The sequence below is a fragment of the Amorphotheca resinae genome (genome assembly GCF_003019875.1).
Source record: "Amorphotheca resinae ATCC 22711 unplaced genomic scaffold M430scaffold_8, whole genome shotgun sequence".
Classification (NCBI taxonomy): Eukaryota; Fungi; Ascomycota; class Leotiomycetes; order Helotiales; family Amorphothecaceae; genus Amorphotheca; species Amorphotheca resinae.
Window position 1 is genome coordinate 660,310 of NW_020194478.1, and position 15,301 is coordinate 675,610.

The following is a 15,301-nucleotide window of genomic DNA, read 5'->3' on the forward strand; positions in this document are numbered from 1 at the left end:
CCATCCAAAGAAGGACAGATAAAAGAAGCGAGACTATGGATCCGCGGGGGAGGGAAAAAACGTGACGTGAGAGAGAGAGTTGATTTATCGTAATATAACGTTTAACGTTAACGTAACCTGATTTTTTAATGTACAAAGGCCAGCCAGCCGCGCTGCGGAGGAGGAGGAGATATTTTCATGGGTGTGTTGTGATATGCGGAGAGAAGGATTTGAGGAGGGGGGGGGGGGAGAGAAGCGGGAGTGTGCAAGGACCAATGTGGAGAAACCTGGTATTTTCGAGGAAACCAGTGAAGAACCGGATGTACAAGTAGAACCGGTGGGAAGAACTGGTATCGAAGATCCGTCAAGAAACCAATGCGTAAGAAGAACCGGTATGAAAACCCAATAGAGAACAGCTTAGATTCCCCAAATCTATGCTGCCGTCTCCTTAACGCCATTAGTCAACTCGGTATCCTTATCCTTGGCCTCGGCAGCTAGGACCGAGAACTGTCCGCCGGCTCCGCACCATACGAGCTTTTCATCCTTGACTGCCGAGTTGTCGAGCAGTGTAGCCTCCGTGATATCGTCTGTTGTACCTTGTCCGGTCTGATAGTTGGCCGAGAAGCCCCAGCTGTAGGCCTTGCCCTCCTTTGTGACGACAATGCAGGTATCGGTGGCAACCGAGACGTATTCACCATTTATGTCTGGGATGACAGTGGGCTTCACAAGGAAGCGGGGTTTGCCATGCTCATCGAAAAACAAATCGTCCTTGTTCAATTTGGAAATTTCCATACCACTTTGGGCGTTGTCGATACGACCCCAGACAAGAACCTGACCGGATTCGGTAACGGAGAGACTGTGATGGCCGCCGCCAACAATCTGCTTAATATCGTAACCCTTGAGGCTCTCGACTAATGTAGGAGTGGTAATGGTGTCGCTCTCATCATCTTCATCCTTGGGGATGCCAGTCTGACCGAAGGTGTTAAGGCCCCATGAGTAGACATTTCCATTCTTGTCGACGGCAAAGCTGTGGTAATCACCGCAACCAATCTTGGCGATCTTCTTGCGTTGGAGACCGAACTCACGCGGGACAAGTGCGCCAGTTGCAGTACGGGATACGACACGACGAGCAAGCTGGTTCTGCTCACCCGCACCCCACGCGAAGACTCTGCCCTTACTGTCAAGAGCCAAAATGTGATTGGTACCAGCAGCAAGAGATGTGATGTTCTTCAACTCGGGGATGAGAACAGGGGTGCGCTGAGCGGCAACGCCCTTTTTGAAACCCAAGATACCGTCGTTACCCTGTAGATGTTAGGAATGAATGCGGACGAAGGTGGAAAAACTTACTCTGAATGTACCCCAACCGTAAACTAAACCCTCCTCTGTAACAGCAAATGTAGCATTGTCACTGGCAACGAGTTGTGCAAATTTAGTGCCTTCCGGGAAGTGCTTGGGATCGACCTGGCGGGGCTCAGCTTCAGTTGGATTCAAGCCATCGCCTTCATCATCAGAATCGCTGTCAGAGTCATCTTCTTTGGTGATATCCTTCATTTTGCCCTCCTGAGAAGTCTCGCGGCCGAGAGCGCCCTGATCATTGACACCCCAAGTCAAGATCTTGTTGTCATGAGTAAGAGCAGCGCAGTGCATGCCACCGACCGCGACTTGGACAACACCAACAGACTTAGCAGATAACAAGTGGTTGATACGAGGACGCTTGACATCAACAGGCTTCTTATTGCCGTCATATTTGCCAGCGCCCAGTCCGAGCTCGCCGGCAGAGCCCTCGCCGAAGACATAGATGTCGAGGATCTGAGTGGGGATCTTGTTGATGGCAGGAAGGGCCTTCTTCTGGGGAGCAGGCTTCTCTTTCTTAGGAGCAGGAGCTGGCGAGGCTTCCTCGGCCTTGGCCTGATAAGAGTTTAGCACGATTCCGTGCGCGCTGAGATCAGCGAGATGACGACTTACTGGAGCAGCTGCTTTCTTTGGCGCAGCGGCCTTCTTTGGAGCTGGAGCCTTCTTTGCGGCGGCAGCTTTCTTGGGGGCGGGCGCAGGCTTGGTGACCTTGCTACCTTTGACACCCTTGGCCTGTGGATGATAAGTCAACTGGATTTCCTGTGCGCGGATACACGACTTACGGGCGCAATCTTTCTATTGGCGGCGGGTTCTGCCTTCTTGGCAGCAGCGGCCTTCGTAGCAGCAGGCTTTGCGGGCTCTGCAGCGGCGGCGGTGGTGGTCTTCGCCTTCTTTGTCTTTGGCTCGTCGGTGGAGGCACCGGGAGCTTTGCGCTTGGTAGCGGATTTCGCAGCTGGAGCTGCCTTTGCGGGAGCTGCTTTCGCGGCGGTAGCCTTTTTGGGAGGCATGTTGATGGTTCTTTGTGGTTGTTTGATGGTGTATGTGAGGTGTATGATGGGGGGTTTGAGGGGGACAAAATGAATTGAAGGTTATGTGGGGGAGAAGTGGAAAGTTGTTGTGGGAGAACAGAGAAAGTCGCGTCGCGATCAAAACTTCAAGGATGACCAGGAACAGATGGCGGCTAAACTAGCGCCCACAGGGTCTACCGCGACAGTAACAGTTAGGCGAGCGGCCGATCTATTCACACCTTAACTTGGCTATTGTTGTTGTATTGTTGTATTGTTGTGGTATTATTGTTGTCACCTCGATTCTGCTATCAATTGTCCTCTTCCCACAATACCTTATGCTTCTCTTACAATACCTATAGATAATATCTACCAATCTACAATATAATAGCAAGAATACCGAAAACACAAATAATGACGCATATAACTCACATCATTTTACGATACCGTCACTATCGAGTCTGCTTACCTAAGCACCCTCTTCTGATTGGCTACATTTATTCCAACCCCCTGATTTTCTGGTTCCTGCCTAAGCTACAAGGCATCAATGATAACCTACCCCTTTGCTGCAACCGAGACAAAGATAAAGATATCTATGCGAAAGTTCTTTCAGTGTCATTTATTCCTCTCTATATAGTATTGATCCTAGACTAGACTACATTCCTGGTATCCGCGCCAGACTCCTGTGCCGTGACTCATAGCAAACTTTCATACGCATCCAAACCAGACTTTTGTTGAGACGCAGGCTTGGCCGGGCCGGGCATGCCAAACGCGGATGGAGGAGGGGCGCCGAAAGAACTGGTCGGCGGCCCGGGCGGAGGGGGTAGTGAGAATGAAGATGGTTGTGAGGGCATGGCTGGCCGAGACTGATTCATCGATAGGCTTGACATCGAGTTTCCTAGACTTGCCAAGGAAGTATTCGATGCTGGCGCATTGCTGTTCGCCCATGGGCTTGCGGTAGCAGCAGCCCCCCAATCAATGGATGTTGGCTGGCTCTGTAGACTCTGTAGGCTCTGTAATGTTTGCGTTTGAGGAGGTGGCTGGAAGGCAAGGGTTTTGTAATTCGTGAGGGGCTGCAAGGGAGCATTATAGCTGCTCTGAGGTTGGAGAGGAGGCGGGCTAGAACTCGTTTGCTGCAATGGAGTGGGCTGTAAAGGCTGTGAGAATTGCGTGGTAGTTGGTGTGAGAGCATCGAAGCGCGACAGATCAGGCGTGATAGTCCGTGGTGCTGGAGCTTGCTGAGGCTTGAGAGCTCCCATCGAGCTCCCGGAGTTCCCGGAGAAAGCGGGCCCAGTCGAGCTCGGTGTAGACCAAGAAAATGTAGCTGGCTGTGGTTTGTTTGAAGTATTCTGCGGAACTTGTGCAGCCGCCTTTGCTGGAGTCGAATCCCACCCCGAATCCATAGGGTTGATAGTCGCTCCACCAATAGCATTTCCTTTCACAAGAGTTTCAAAATCAACCTCAGCGTTGTCAGAACCACCATTGGATTGGAAGGCACCTGCAGCGCCGAACGACATGAAATCATCATTGCCTCTGGTTCTCGAACCATTGGTACCTGCTAATTCTGATAGTTTCTTTGTCCGATCCGCCTCAACTTGGGAAGACAATTTCTTGATGAGCTCCATGAAAGCTTGGAACTGTTTAAGATCGAGCAACGGGCCTAGGCTCATGGTCCATAAGATAGGAAGGATATGTAATGCCACGAATTCCTCATCAGCTACGGTGCCCACCTGCCGGAGGACATTCATAGCAGCCATAGATACTGCTGGTTCCTTCGTTTTTATAGATTTAATAAGAGGAACGATTTTTTCCTGCATTGTATACTTGTCAAGGGCACTTGAGCTGCTCTTCTTGATCGCATTGTTCGTGATGCCGTCCAGGCCATCATTATTCGAAGCCGGGTCTAATGAACCGCCGCAAAGAATCACGAAGGCTTCTAAACCTCGAACCTTGATACCAAGACTAGTAGTCTTGGTAAAAACAGAGGCAATGACTGGGAACAGTTCATTCTTGATGGTCGAAAAGTCGAGCACAGGGAGAACGACGGGCAAACTTCGGAGGGAGGCATCGACAACAGCATGCGTGGGAGATTCAATGGCAAGCAGTAGTATAGGAAGAATGTCTGGGATATAGTCAGCATTGAAATTCAACTGTTTTACTGCACTGTATGGGTAACCTACCATCTTTGAACTCCTTTCCAGAACAGTTGTTTGCAATTTGGGTGATGTGCTCTAATAACACCAGCAAGCTAGACTCCTTGGCCGGATCACGCTCAGGAGGACCCTTGGCATTACTAGGAGGTAGAAAGATCTCCCTCAGTCTAGGTATGATCTTCTCCGTGAACGGTCGACGACCGTTCGGCAAGATGTTAATGATTTTGAAAACATTTTGCAATATCAAGGACAGGATATCACGGTCTTTCATCTCTTCAAGTAACGCCGGCAGCAGTTTCTTCTCCAGTAATGTGGTGGGAAATGATCCAAGTACTTGGGTTAGTCCACGCATGAATTGGGCTTTCTCCTTTGGTGTTTTAGCAGGAAGCTCATCCAGGAAGCGAATCGTGGAGATCAGAATACTATTGAAATAGGAACTCTGTTGGAACTCCTTCGCTGTCATGCGCTGGGCAGGTCGTCTGGTGATCAGACGTGGCAAGACTTCAGACTTCAGTTCTTTCGGAAGGGGCTGTGAGCAAAGGAAGCTATTACTGAGCGACGGGATAGAGGATGGAGTGCTAAACAACCGCTTATACGTCGAGACGCTCGAGTTTGTCTCCAATGGCGAGGTATGAGGAGAGTTGTAGAGTGCGATTATGAGAAGTCCAAGAGAGAACATATCCGCCCCCGTATTTAAGTTCGAGTCGAGTACAAAATCTGGGGAGCAGTAATCCAGATTGATTTGCACGGAACGAGGAAGTCGAGGGTCGATATTGAGGGCCTCGGAGATATTTATAGGCGTCACTGACGATGGCTTGGTTGAGTTATCAGGGGGACTTGAGAAACTCAGGCCGCTGATTTTCCAGTCAGACTACCAGCAATCAGTCAACATCGGTGTATATTTGAACGTTGATCCCACCTTCGCATTGACAAATATGGCATCAGGAGTCAGATTGCCGTGGACTAGACCAGCATTATCATGGAGGAACTCCAAAGCTTTACTGATCTGCTCGAGACCCTTTTGTATCTCCAACTCGTCAACTTCCACCTCTCTCCGCCTCCGGCCACCTTCGCCGTCTTCTCTGACATATCGGCTTGGCCGTCCACCCACCCCACCAGATCTCTCCTCCTCATCCTTCTCCCGCAGCAAGCTTGATAACGAAGCCGTCACTGTCTCCGTGGCAAACTGCAGACCACCATTCCTGGTTTCCTCGACCGGTTCCACCAGCTCCAGGATATTGGGATGTCGTAGCCTAGCCAGCGACGACGCCTCCTTCTTCAGCCTTTCCACAACCTCCTCGGTGGCACGTTTCATGGACGAGGCACTCGACCTCCCCAGGGAGCCGGAGTGGGCATCGAGCGACTTGCGATCGAGCACGAAGACCGACACGGCCTTCCCCGTCGACTTCTTCTTCGCATCGTATATCCTCCAGGGGCCGGACGTCGACCTGGGCGCGCTCGCAACCGTGTAGTTGGAGTTGATATTCGAATTGAACGACTTCAGCGCCGAGCTGAACATCTTCGCAGCGCGGCTCCACGGAGCTGCAGCCTCTCCTCGAGGTTATCGCGTGAGCTAGACTAACATGGACAGCGGGTAGGTTAGTGGTCTCAGGTAAGATCGAGGTGCTCGGGACCGAACAGCCGCAAAACGTGTAAATAATACTTGTGCTCGCAGTCGCGCAGGCAACGAATGAAGTGGCCTCTTCCGCGAAGCTCTGCCAGCGTCGGACAGAGATGCAGTCAGGAATAGCAGAGCAAGGGCACAGGTTTCAAGAGGATCCGAATCTGAGGACGATCCATGGACTATCATCCATCATCCATCGATCATCCATGGCGAGAGTCGACCTGACCAGGGGTGCCCTCCGTCTCGCTTATTTGCGCGGTGCAAAAGGCTAGAACCCCAGAGCTTTGGAAGCTGCATGCAGGGCGAGCGATCATCGGAGGCCCCCCAAATTATTCCATCTATTCACATATCTGCTGCGTCCTGACTCAATCCAGCTACAACCTCACCTCCGCAACGTTCAGACCGCCGTCCTAGACTGAGGATTGATATATCCCTTATATCCCTTAGATACCCTACCTTACATACGAGAGTGGATCCCCCCGATTGAAATCCTCTTGCACCACAACCAGTCTGGTTCCTCGGATTGCTAACAATGCTTCGCCAATTGCGTCCCCGGAGCGCATTCAGGCAATCGCCTGCGAAGCTGGTCACCGCGATATGGGAGTCCTCGAGGACATACGCCGGCGTGGCAGCACCGGCACCTTCTGCAAATTTGCAGGGCATTGACCCTTCCAAGCTGACAATCACCAAGACCACGACTCCCGCCTCGCTCGTTGATCCGAAGCAATTGGTCTTCGGCCGAACCTTCACAGGCACGTATCTCATCTACACGTATATACAGATCACTGCTGACCGCTGACCGCCTCTAGATCATATGCTCAGTCTCGAATGGACTGCGTCAGAGGGATGGCTGGCTCCCCGAATCACCCCTTACCAAAACCTCTCACTGGACCCGGCAAGCTGCGTGTTCCACTACGCATTCGAATGTTTCGAGGGCATGAAAGCATACAAAGATAGCAAGGGGCAGGTACGGCTATTCCGGCCGACCAAGAACATGGCTCGGATGAACAAGTCGTCTGCACGCATCGCGCTGCCCACTTTTGACAGCAACGCCATGATTGAATTGATTGCCAAGTTCGCTTCCCTGGAACAGCGATTCATCCCATCAGAGCGGGGATACTCACTGTACCTCCGCCCGACCATGATCGGTACCCAGAGAACACTGGGTGTTGGCCCACCCGGATCCGCCCTGCTGTACGTGATCGCTTCGCCCGTCGGACCCTACTACCCCACGGGCTTCAAAGCCGTATCCCTCGAAGCCACCGACTACGCCGTGCGAGCCTGGCCAGGAGGAGTCGGAGACAAGAAGCTAGGAGCCAACTACGCGCCATGCATCGTGCCGCAACTGGAGGCCGCGAAGCGAGGCTTCCACCAGAACCTCTGGCTCTTCGGCAAAGAAGAGTACGTGACCGAGGTCGGCACGATGAACATGTTCGTGGCGCTCAAGAACAAAGAGACGGGCCAGAAGGAGCTCGTGACGGCGCCCCTGGACGGCACGATCCTGGAGGGCGTGACGCGGGACTCGGTGCTGGCGCTGGCGCGCGAGAAGCTCGCGCCCGAGGGCTGGCTGATCTCGGAGCGCAAGTACACGATGCGCGAGCTCTCCGAGGCGTCGCGGGAGGGCCGCTTACTGGAGGCCTTCGGGGCCGGGACCGCGGCCGTCGTGAGCCCCGTGCGGAACATCAGCTGGAAGGGCGAGCTGGTCGGGTGTGGCCTGAAGCCGGATCAGGAGGCGGGCGAGATCGCCCAGCGTATGAAGGATTGGATCGAGGCTCGCCAGTACGGTGATGAGGAGCATGAGTGGAGTTATGTCGTGCCGCAGTAAGTTAAAAAAAGAAGGGAGGTGTTTTGTTGGGATGGGATGAGATGAGATGCATGTATGTATGTTATATATATACCTTATACTAGAAAATTGAAGCGAAGCGAAATCTATATTGATATCGAAATCTATCTATCATCAGCACTTCTATGCCCTCCTAAGTTCAATCAATTGATTAATTTGATCAACCCCCTCCCCAATCCAACCCATCCCTCCCTTCTAGTAGTAAAAAAGTCAAAAGCGCAACAAGCAAACAAAGCAACCAAGCAAGGATGAGGAAACGAATAAATCATCTATTCACGAAAAAAAAATCTCTCAATGAAGTTTTTGAATTTGCACAGCACATAGCCAATATTGCCAAAGAAAAATCATCGAATTGTCCAGTTTTCCACAAAGCAAACTAGGATTCCTCTATCATTCTTTCATTCTTTCTTTCTTCCCCAACAACAACGATGATCGATGACGATAGGAAAATATGTACAAAAAAAACGCGCATCAACATCAACATCAACATTCACACAAAGCCCCCGAGGCTTATTCGTGTCTTCTATCACTATCTCCCCAGCTCAAAAATGTCAAGGCAAGGCAAGTTTCTCTTTTCCTTCTCTCTCCGGTCTTCTTTCTTTCTTTCTTCAACTCAGCATCTCTCTCTCTCTCCCACTATGACTGGTCTATATCGGCGGTGAAGGCGAAGGAAGGAGGAGGTGGGCAGATTTATTTAGATTCGGGCTCCTTGAGGATCCCTTCGACTTCCAATCTTCGGCGGGCTTCTTCGAGGGCCCATGTTTGTATCCTGTTGAGGGTGTGGAATGGTTAGCTTGTGTTGCTGATTTGTTGTTTCTTGGGTTATGATGGTTGGAATGAATGGAATCCCCGCATTATCCGCCTCTCCTCTCTTTCCTCCATCCCCTCCACCCAATCCCAATCCCACCCAACCACCCAACCCCATTCAACATACAAAACCCCTCGCCTTCTCTTCTCTTCTCAAAGCAAACCAAACCAAACCAAACCAAACCAAATCACACATAACAGAAACAAAAACAAAACTCACGAAGTATCCGGTTTAAACGCATAAGCCACGACGCCCAAGCCCAACGATCCAAAGAATCCCCACACGAAAATATTCTCCCAGCCCTCCTTCTCATGTTTCTTAGATGGGTCTAGACCCCAGAGCCAGCCGCCGGGGGCATCATAATGGTCTTCTTCGTGTGCCGCGGCTTGGATTCGTCGGGTTGTGGAAAAGGGAGCAAGGCGACCGACGGGAGCTGCGGTGCGGTTGATGGGAGCAGCAGCGCGGTTGATGGGTGAGGTGCGGTGGAGGAGCGCTGCGGTGGAGCGGGATGTGAGAGGGCGTATGTGTGGCATCTTGATGCTTATCGTTCGATAGAGAAGGGGTGTGTGGTGGTCGCTGATGCTGGGAGGGTGGGAGGTGCGGTGTGTCGTTCGTCGTTCGTCGTCGGAGGTGGTGGATGGATAGTGGAGTGAGAGGTTCGGCTGGAGAGGCGCTAACTACTTACTTGCTACACACTCCAAACTACACTCTACAGTACTCCGTACCCGTACATACCTAGCGAGCGCCAGATGTGCGTACCGAGAATCCGAAAGATAACAAGGTAAGGAATGGATGGGTCTGTATCTCTTTCTGCCATATTATATAACATCACATCACATATTTCAATACTTCTGCGTGTAAAATACGTATGTATAATGGAATTTTGTTTTGTTGGATTGCCCAGATATCATCTCGCTATTTCCTAGCAGACACTAACGTTAAAGACGCCTTCGCGTGTGTAACCCTCTCTATTCGTAACGACTGTGAACAAAGACCTTCATATCGAAAGCCTTTTTGAAATCTAGATTTTCTCTTTGTTTTCCACGCCTAATGCAACCAACATGCTCAGACCCACGAGACGGTGCCAGTGTAAAAGTTTCTGGCATCAGATAGATCACCAACTCCAGGCCCATCGTAGTTCGTGCTACTCGAAACACCCCAGCGCCAGGAAAGAGAGATAATATATACATGAGGAAAGGGGGTTGTAGTTTTACAGTATCGACAAACTGATCATGGAAAGATCAATAATCTCGCGGGGTTGATGGACTCATGATCGTCAACCTTCAGCTTGAGGCGAGGGAGTGTGTTGTCAATGAGGCGTTCCATTTGAAGCTTTGGACGGGGTTGAACTTTCAGCGGCTGTAGAAGAGCCGTTTGGGATACCATTCTCAACCTGACTCGCCGGCGCACCGAGCTTTTGCGGGCTCTCGGTGACAGCCTGATCATTAGGTGTCGTGTCCGTATTGATCAAGACGCCGTTCCTTGTCTCGAGATCCGATCTTGCTCTTGAACGGGGGAAGCCCATATTATCATTATCGGCAGAGGTTCGTTCAATTGGTGACCAACCAGCCACACTACCTGCGATTATACCAGCCATGACTGCAGTTGCACCCAGCGCTGAATTAGACCGTGATCGACCGGATCTAGAACGCCTGCGAGATTCGGGAGAAAGGGTCTGAACAGGTGAGCCGAAGCTATTCTCTTGCTCAAGCACGGGTGTTTGTGGGTTGGAATCATTCCTTGAGTGTGAACTACTCCTGGAGCGAGGTAAGAACGTATCACGAGTCTGTTGCATCGCAAACTTGAGATTGTTCAGTCGGCCGCCCTTGACTTTCTTCAGGAAGCTGAGCTCCTCTTTGACGTCAGCCAGGGGCTTGGGGAACCGGAAATGCTCTTCCTCGTCCGAAATGAGAAGCTCGGGTCCCTTTGGCCCTCCCTTCAAGAAGTCAGGAATCAAGCTGAGGATGAATTCGTCGGGAATAAGGCGGAGGCAAGCTCCGATTGGTATCGAGAAAAATCCGAGGATGATCGAGTACGCCCATTGAGCACCATTGAGATGGACAACGTTGAAAGCTTTTCCTCCCACATATATGATCATGACCTGACCACCAACCATGATGGCATTGATAGCCAAAAAGAACCAGTTGTTAGTGACCCCTTCAAGTATATTGAACTTGTTGTCGAGACGACGATTACTAGAGATGCGTGTTAGAGGGTTTCACAATTCCGCTCATCGGGCTTTACTTACTTCCATTGGTTGAAGATCTGCATCCAGACAAACGTGTTGAAGACAAGTGTAGGTACTTGCTCTATCTCTCGTTCGGATTGATAGGAAAGGATCGAATAGGACCCGAAATAGAGAAGCAGTGTTATGGTGAGTTGGTAGATCGCTTCTCCGAATATCATCTTCCACATCGTGACAGTAATCAAAGGGGCTGATTTGGGATCCGGCTTGCGATCCAGAATGCTTGGGGTAGGAGGGTCCGTTGCGAGTGCCAAAGCTGCCATAGTATCCATGATAAGATTAACCCATAGTAATTGCACAGCTGTCAAAACAGACTCCTCAGAGCCGCTGGATACGGCTGAGACGAAGGTGAGCAGAACAGCCGTAATGTTGACGGTGACCTGGAACTGGAGAAATTTCTTGACGGCATCATTGACAGCTCGACCCCACATCATAGCCTTGACAATGGAGCTGAAGTTGTCATCCATTAGAATAATCGCTGAAGCTTCCTTGGCGACTTCAGTACCAGTGATACCCATCGAGAACCCGACATCGGCAGTCTTCAGAGCTGGAGCATCATTAGTCCCGTCACCAGTGACAGCAACAGTCTCGCCAAGCTCCTTGAGGCGTTTGACGAGGATTCGCTTGTCTTCTGGACTGGATCGCGCAAGGACTTGAAGGCGGGGAATGATTTGATCCATCTTGGTCTTGCTCAATTTTCGGAATGCTGGCCCTTCCATGATGATGCCGTCCTCGGTAAAGATACCACACTCTTTAGCAATAGCCCGGGCAGTGACCAAGTTGTCACCGGTAACCATTCGGACAACGACACCCGCCCTTTGGCAAGTCCGTACCGCGTCGGGTACGTCCTCACGAAGGGGATCTTGAATTCCAACAATGCTTAGGAGCGCCATTTCCCGGAAGATATCTTCGAATACAACTTCGTTCTTCTCGCCTTCGACTGTTCGAGCTCCCTTGGCAGGCCATTTTTCAAAATCGCGGTAAACCATGCCGATGGTCCGGAGAGAGCGAGATGCATAGTTGTCAATCAACCTGGTGAACATTTGGCGATTCTCGTCCGTCATGGGTGAACTGGAAGTATCCTTCGTAGGGTCCCGGATAACCTTGGTACACTTTTCAAGGAGAATTTCGGACGCTCCCTTGACGTAGAGCCTATACTTGCCATTATCCATTTGGACGACAACACCCATGCATTTCCGCTTAGAATCAAATGGAATGAGTTGAACGACGGTGGTGTTCGAACGTTCTTCCGCGACGGATCCCAGGGCACAGAAGTCTTTTGCAAATGTAAGGAGTGCCGTCTCGGTCTTGGAACCGACGAACGTCTGCACTCCATCGGCTTCGCCTTCGAATGCGGTCGAGTTGATCACGATCGATTGTAGTAGCAGACTTTTGACCTCAGCGCCCAAAGAAGAAACAAGCTCCCGCGCCGGTACGTCACTGATTGTCTCTTGTGGTTGGGCTTGCTTGCCTTTAGGCGATGATGGGCCTTCGTCCGAGGTGTCGACAGTCCCGCCGAACCGCGAGCTGGTACCAAGCGTGCCAGCAACTACCATCATCTTGTTTTGGGTCAAAGTGCCAGTCTTGTCAGAGCAGATGGTCGTCGCATTCCCCATGACTTCACAAGCCTTCAAATGTCGAACCAAGTTGTTATCCTTGAGCATTCGAGTCGTTGCGAAGGCTAGGGCGAGTGTAACGGCGAGCGGCAAGCCTTCGGGAACAGCGACAACAATAACGGTAACCGTAACGATGAAGATCTGGAGGAATTGCTGTCCCTTCTCAGTCGGCGTACCGGAATTGTGGGGAAGACGGGCGAGAAATTCGATGAACAGAACGATAAACAGGAGGAGACCAGCAGCTCCACCGAGTTTAGCAATATACTCTGCCAAAGTGTTCAACTTCGATTGGAGAGGAGTGACCTCGGGGTCTTCTCGCAGCGACATCAGAGTCTTGCCATAACTGGAGTTAACCCCAGTTGAGGTAGCTAGAAATGTGCCAACACCTTCAGTGACCTGCGAGCCCGAAAGGATAAAGGGATCGAGCTTGCGAAGGTTTTCATGGTTCTCAATTGCAGCATAGACCTCATCAGCAGGCCTCTTGCGTATTAAATCAGACTCCCCGGTCGCCTGAGATTCGTCACACTTGACATTGTGTCCGTCGATAAAGATGCCATCCACGGGAATCGTGTCTCCGGGTTCTAGGAGCACGACGTCTCCCACCAAGATATCAAAAACCGAGATTTCTTGCGTCCTCCCTGACCGAACCACATTTACTTCTCTGTCCTCTTTCTTTTTGTTGAGTTTCACAAATTGCCGCTCTTTTTGGTAGTCGTTCAGAGAGCCTACGACGACCACTATAACGATAGCGACAATGATAGCAACTCCTTCAACCCATTCGATCTTCGGATGTTCAGCGTCGTGCTTCGTCCCGAACGTCTGGTATAAACCAACGGCCAAGGAGATGGCGGCGGCCACGGAGAGCAGAATCAAAACCTTGTCGTTGTATGTAATCCACATTAGCTGTAGAAGGCTCTTGCCCTCCTTTGCCGGGAGTCGATTGTCCTTGTACACACGCTTCCGATCTGAGAAGACCTCGTCGTGTGACGCCCGGCGGAATTCCTCGTGGTGCACTTCTGGGCCGCTTGCATTCGACTGTATGGAGCTTCTCCTCTCCGTCCGCACCCGGGGGGCTTTCCTATCCGCATCATTTGGCGCGGGGGGTGGTGGTGGTGGTGGTGACCCAGGTTTTCTAGCCGCAGCTACTGCTTCCTGGAAAGTCACAGTCCCCTCCAAGCTCATCTCATCAACACTCAACCCAGCTTTCCGATCAGTCCGGAGCCCTTTCTCCAGTCCTGCTAACCCTCCCAACGCGTAGAATGCTGCCAGACTCTTCGGATTAATTAGTTTGTTCAACTGCCCAGGGGAAAAGGCGAAAACGTTGTTTTCAACCTCAAAATCCTCCTCGGTGTTGGGGTCCGGGGTCAATGCCTCGGGATTATCGATGACCTCCTCGTGTGAAGAATGACCCAGGTCGCGGTCCCTATCGCCGTGCGATGAATTATTTGTATATGTCTCCCCACTGTAATCTGTCTTTGAGCGACCATCGTCTTGTGTATCGAGCGAATTCTGTCTTGATCGGAGGCCGGGGACCGACAGGAACCCGTCGCCTCCTTTGGAAGTTGGTGATGAAACATTATGAGGGGAGGTTGGTCTACTGAATTCGAAAGATGTCGACGCTCGAAGATCCGGTACGGATATATGACTTGATTGACTTGTATGGCTGGTATGGTAGGAGCGACTGCTGAACGGATTCCCCGCGGCGTCGGATCCTGAGGGCGATTCTCCCTGCAAGGTCGAGGGCGAGTTGGGCAAAGCTCTCAGAGCCAGGCCATCGCGGTCCAATTCTTGGGGCACGCCGGATCCCATGTTACTGACAGCAGAAGTATCAATCGTGATAGTCGGCCTGTCCGAAAGAACATTGTTAGCAAGGGTGGCGGAGGTTCTATGTATAGGTAGAGATGGCTTACGCTCTCTGCCTGCGCCCGCCCGGATTGGGCGAGGGCGAGGGCGACGTGGACGGAGGGCCGTTGGTGTCTGCCATTGTCCTAGATGTTGTCGACGGGCAGGTTCAGTAGTTTCTGGGGATTCGTCAGAGCACAGCCCAAGGCGCTCAGCCTAGGCGCGTAATCAGTTGCTGAGGCCTCGAACGTTGTCGGCATCTGAGAAGGGCAGTGTTGGAGCAGCGAGGAGGAGGGAGGTTGATCTAGGCTGTCGTCTGTCGAGAGAGAGAATGGGATGTATCAGCGGAAGGAAGCTCAAGTTTGTAAATCACGCAAGTCTTATCGAAGGTCCAGAGCCAAGAAGCCAAGCAGGCGAAGCGCAGCAAATGTTTTGTTTGATCCCGGCTCGTTATTGACCATGTCCCAAGGGGTGATATCACCCGGCTGCTAAGGGACGTGGAATCGGGGGGGGGGAGGGAACAAACAACGGGCTAATCAAGCTCACCTCGTGCGGGATCACGAAACAGGCGCTTGGGGACCCTGCTCAGTTTTGAATCTGGCAACTGGATATGGCTTCTTAAGACGGGATCCCTTGGATTGATGGACCGCGGTCCATTCTATAACCCCGGGGGGCGGGAGGGGAGCTCGAGAGGGAGTGATTGATTGATTGATTGATTGAACCGGGGGGTAAGTAACAGCGTTGATTACCTTGCGGGGGAAAGGGAACTTGGGAAATTGATAAGACAAGAAGACGTTCGAAGGGATCAATAAGAAAAAGGGAAGAGGATCAAGG

General features: G+C 51.5%; 5 protein-coding genes across 5 annotated transcripts; 1 reads left to right on the top strand and 4 right to left on the bottom strand.

Annotated features, from left to right (window-relative positions):
• Window positions 1–411: 411 nt before the first annotated feature.
• On the bottom strand, window positions 412–2,339 carry M430DRAFT_51611 (hypothetical protein; the record flags this gene model as incomplete). The annotated part of the gene is made up of 4 exons (XM_024868238.1): window positions 412–1,281; window positions 1,327–1,887; window positions 1,945–2,064; window positions 2,115–2,339. 4 exons carry the CDS (start codon window positions 2,337–2,339, stop codon window positions 412–414), a joined length of 1,776 nt encoding a protein of 591 aa, XP_024719560.1.
• A 605-nt stretch (window positions 2,340–2,944) lies between these two features.
• On the bottom strand, window positions 2,945–6,196 carry M430DRAFT_35787 (hypothetical protein). The gene is made up of 3 exons (XM_024866812.1): window positions 5,409–6,196; window positions 4,517–5,360; window positions 2,945–4,458 (listed from the first exon to the last, which is right to left on the bottom strand). The coding sequence occupies exons 1-3, from the start codon at window positions 6,006–6,008 to the stop codon at window positions 3,032–3,034; spliced, it is 2,871 nt and encodes a 956-aa protein (XP_024719561.1). The 5' UTR covers window positions 6,009–6,196; the 3' UTR covers window positions 2,945–3,031.
• A 449-nt stretch (window positions 6,197–6,645) lies between these two features.
• Window positions 6,646–7,938, top strand: M430DRAFT_51613 (hypothetical protein; the record flags this gene model as incomplete). The annotated part of the gene is made up of 2 exons (XM_024868239.1): window positions 6,646–6,865; window positions 6,923–7,938. The coding sequence occupies 2 exons, from the start codon at window positions 6,646–6,648 to the stop codon at window positions 7,936–7,938; spliced, it is 1,236 nt and encodes a 411-aa protein (XP_024719562.1).
• A 635-nt stretch (window positions 7,939–8,573) lies between these two features.
• M430DRAFT_43241 (hypothetical protein) lies at window positions 8,574–9,297 on the bottom strand (the record flags this gene model as incomplete). The annotated part of the gene is made up of 2 exons (XM_024867604.1): window positions 8,574–8,725; window positions 8,984–9,297. 2 exons carry the CDS (start codon window positions 9,295–9,297, stop codon window positions 8,647–8,649), a joined length of 393 nt encoding a protein of 130 aa, XP_024719563.1. The 3' UTR covers window positions 8,574–8,646.
• A 776-nt stretch (window positions 9,298–10,073) lies between these two features.
• On the bottom strand, window positions 10,074–14,609 carry M430DRAFT_105179 (hypothetical protein; the record flags this gene model as incomplete). Its single annotated transcript, XM_024860985.1, has 3 exons — window positions 10,074–10,959; window positions 11,013–14,471; window positions 14,536–14,609. The coding sequence occupies 3 exons, from the start codon at window positions 14,607–14,609 to the stop codon at window positions 10,074–10,076; spliced, it is 4,419 nt and encodes a 1,472-aa protein (XP_024719564.1).
• Window positions 14,610–15,301: the final 692 nt, after the last annotated feature.

Excerpts from the sequence above, each read along its gene's own strand:
- M430DRAFT_35787 (XM_024866812.1), bottom strand. The coding sequence starts at position 6,008 with ATGTTCAGCTCGGCGCTGAAGTCGTTCAATTCGAATATCAACTCCAAC. Across the intron at positions 5,361-5,408 it reads CCATATTTGTCAATGCGAAG|TCTGACTGGAAAATCAGCGG; the intron begins GTGGGATCAACG and ends GATTGCTGGTAG. Across the intron at positions 4,459-4,516 it reads TGGAAAGGAGTTCAAAGATG|ACATTCTTCCTATACTACTG; the intron begins GTAGGTTACCCA and ends ACTATATCCCAG.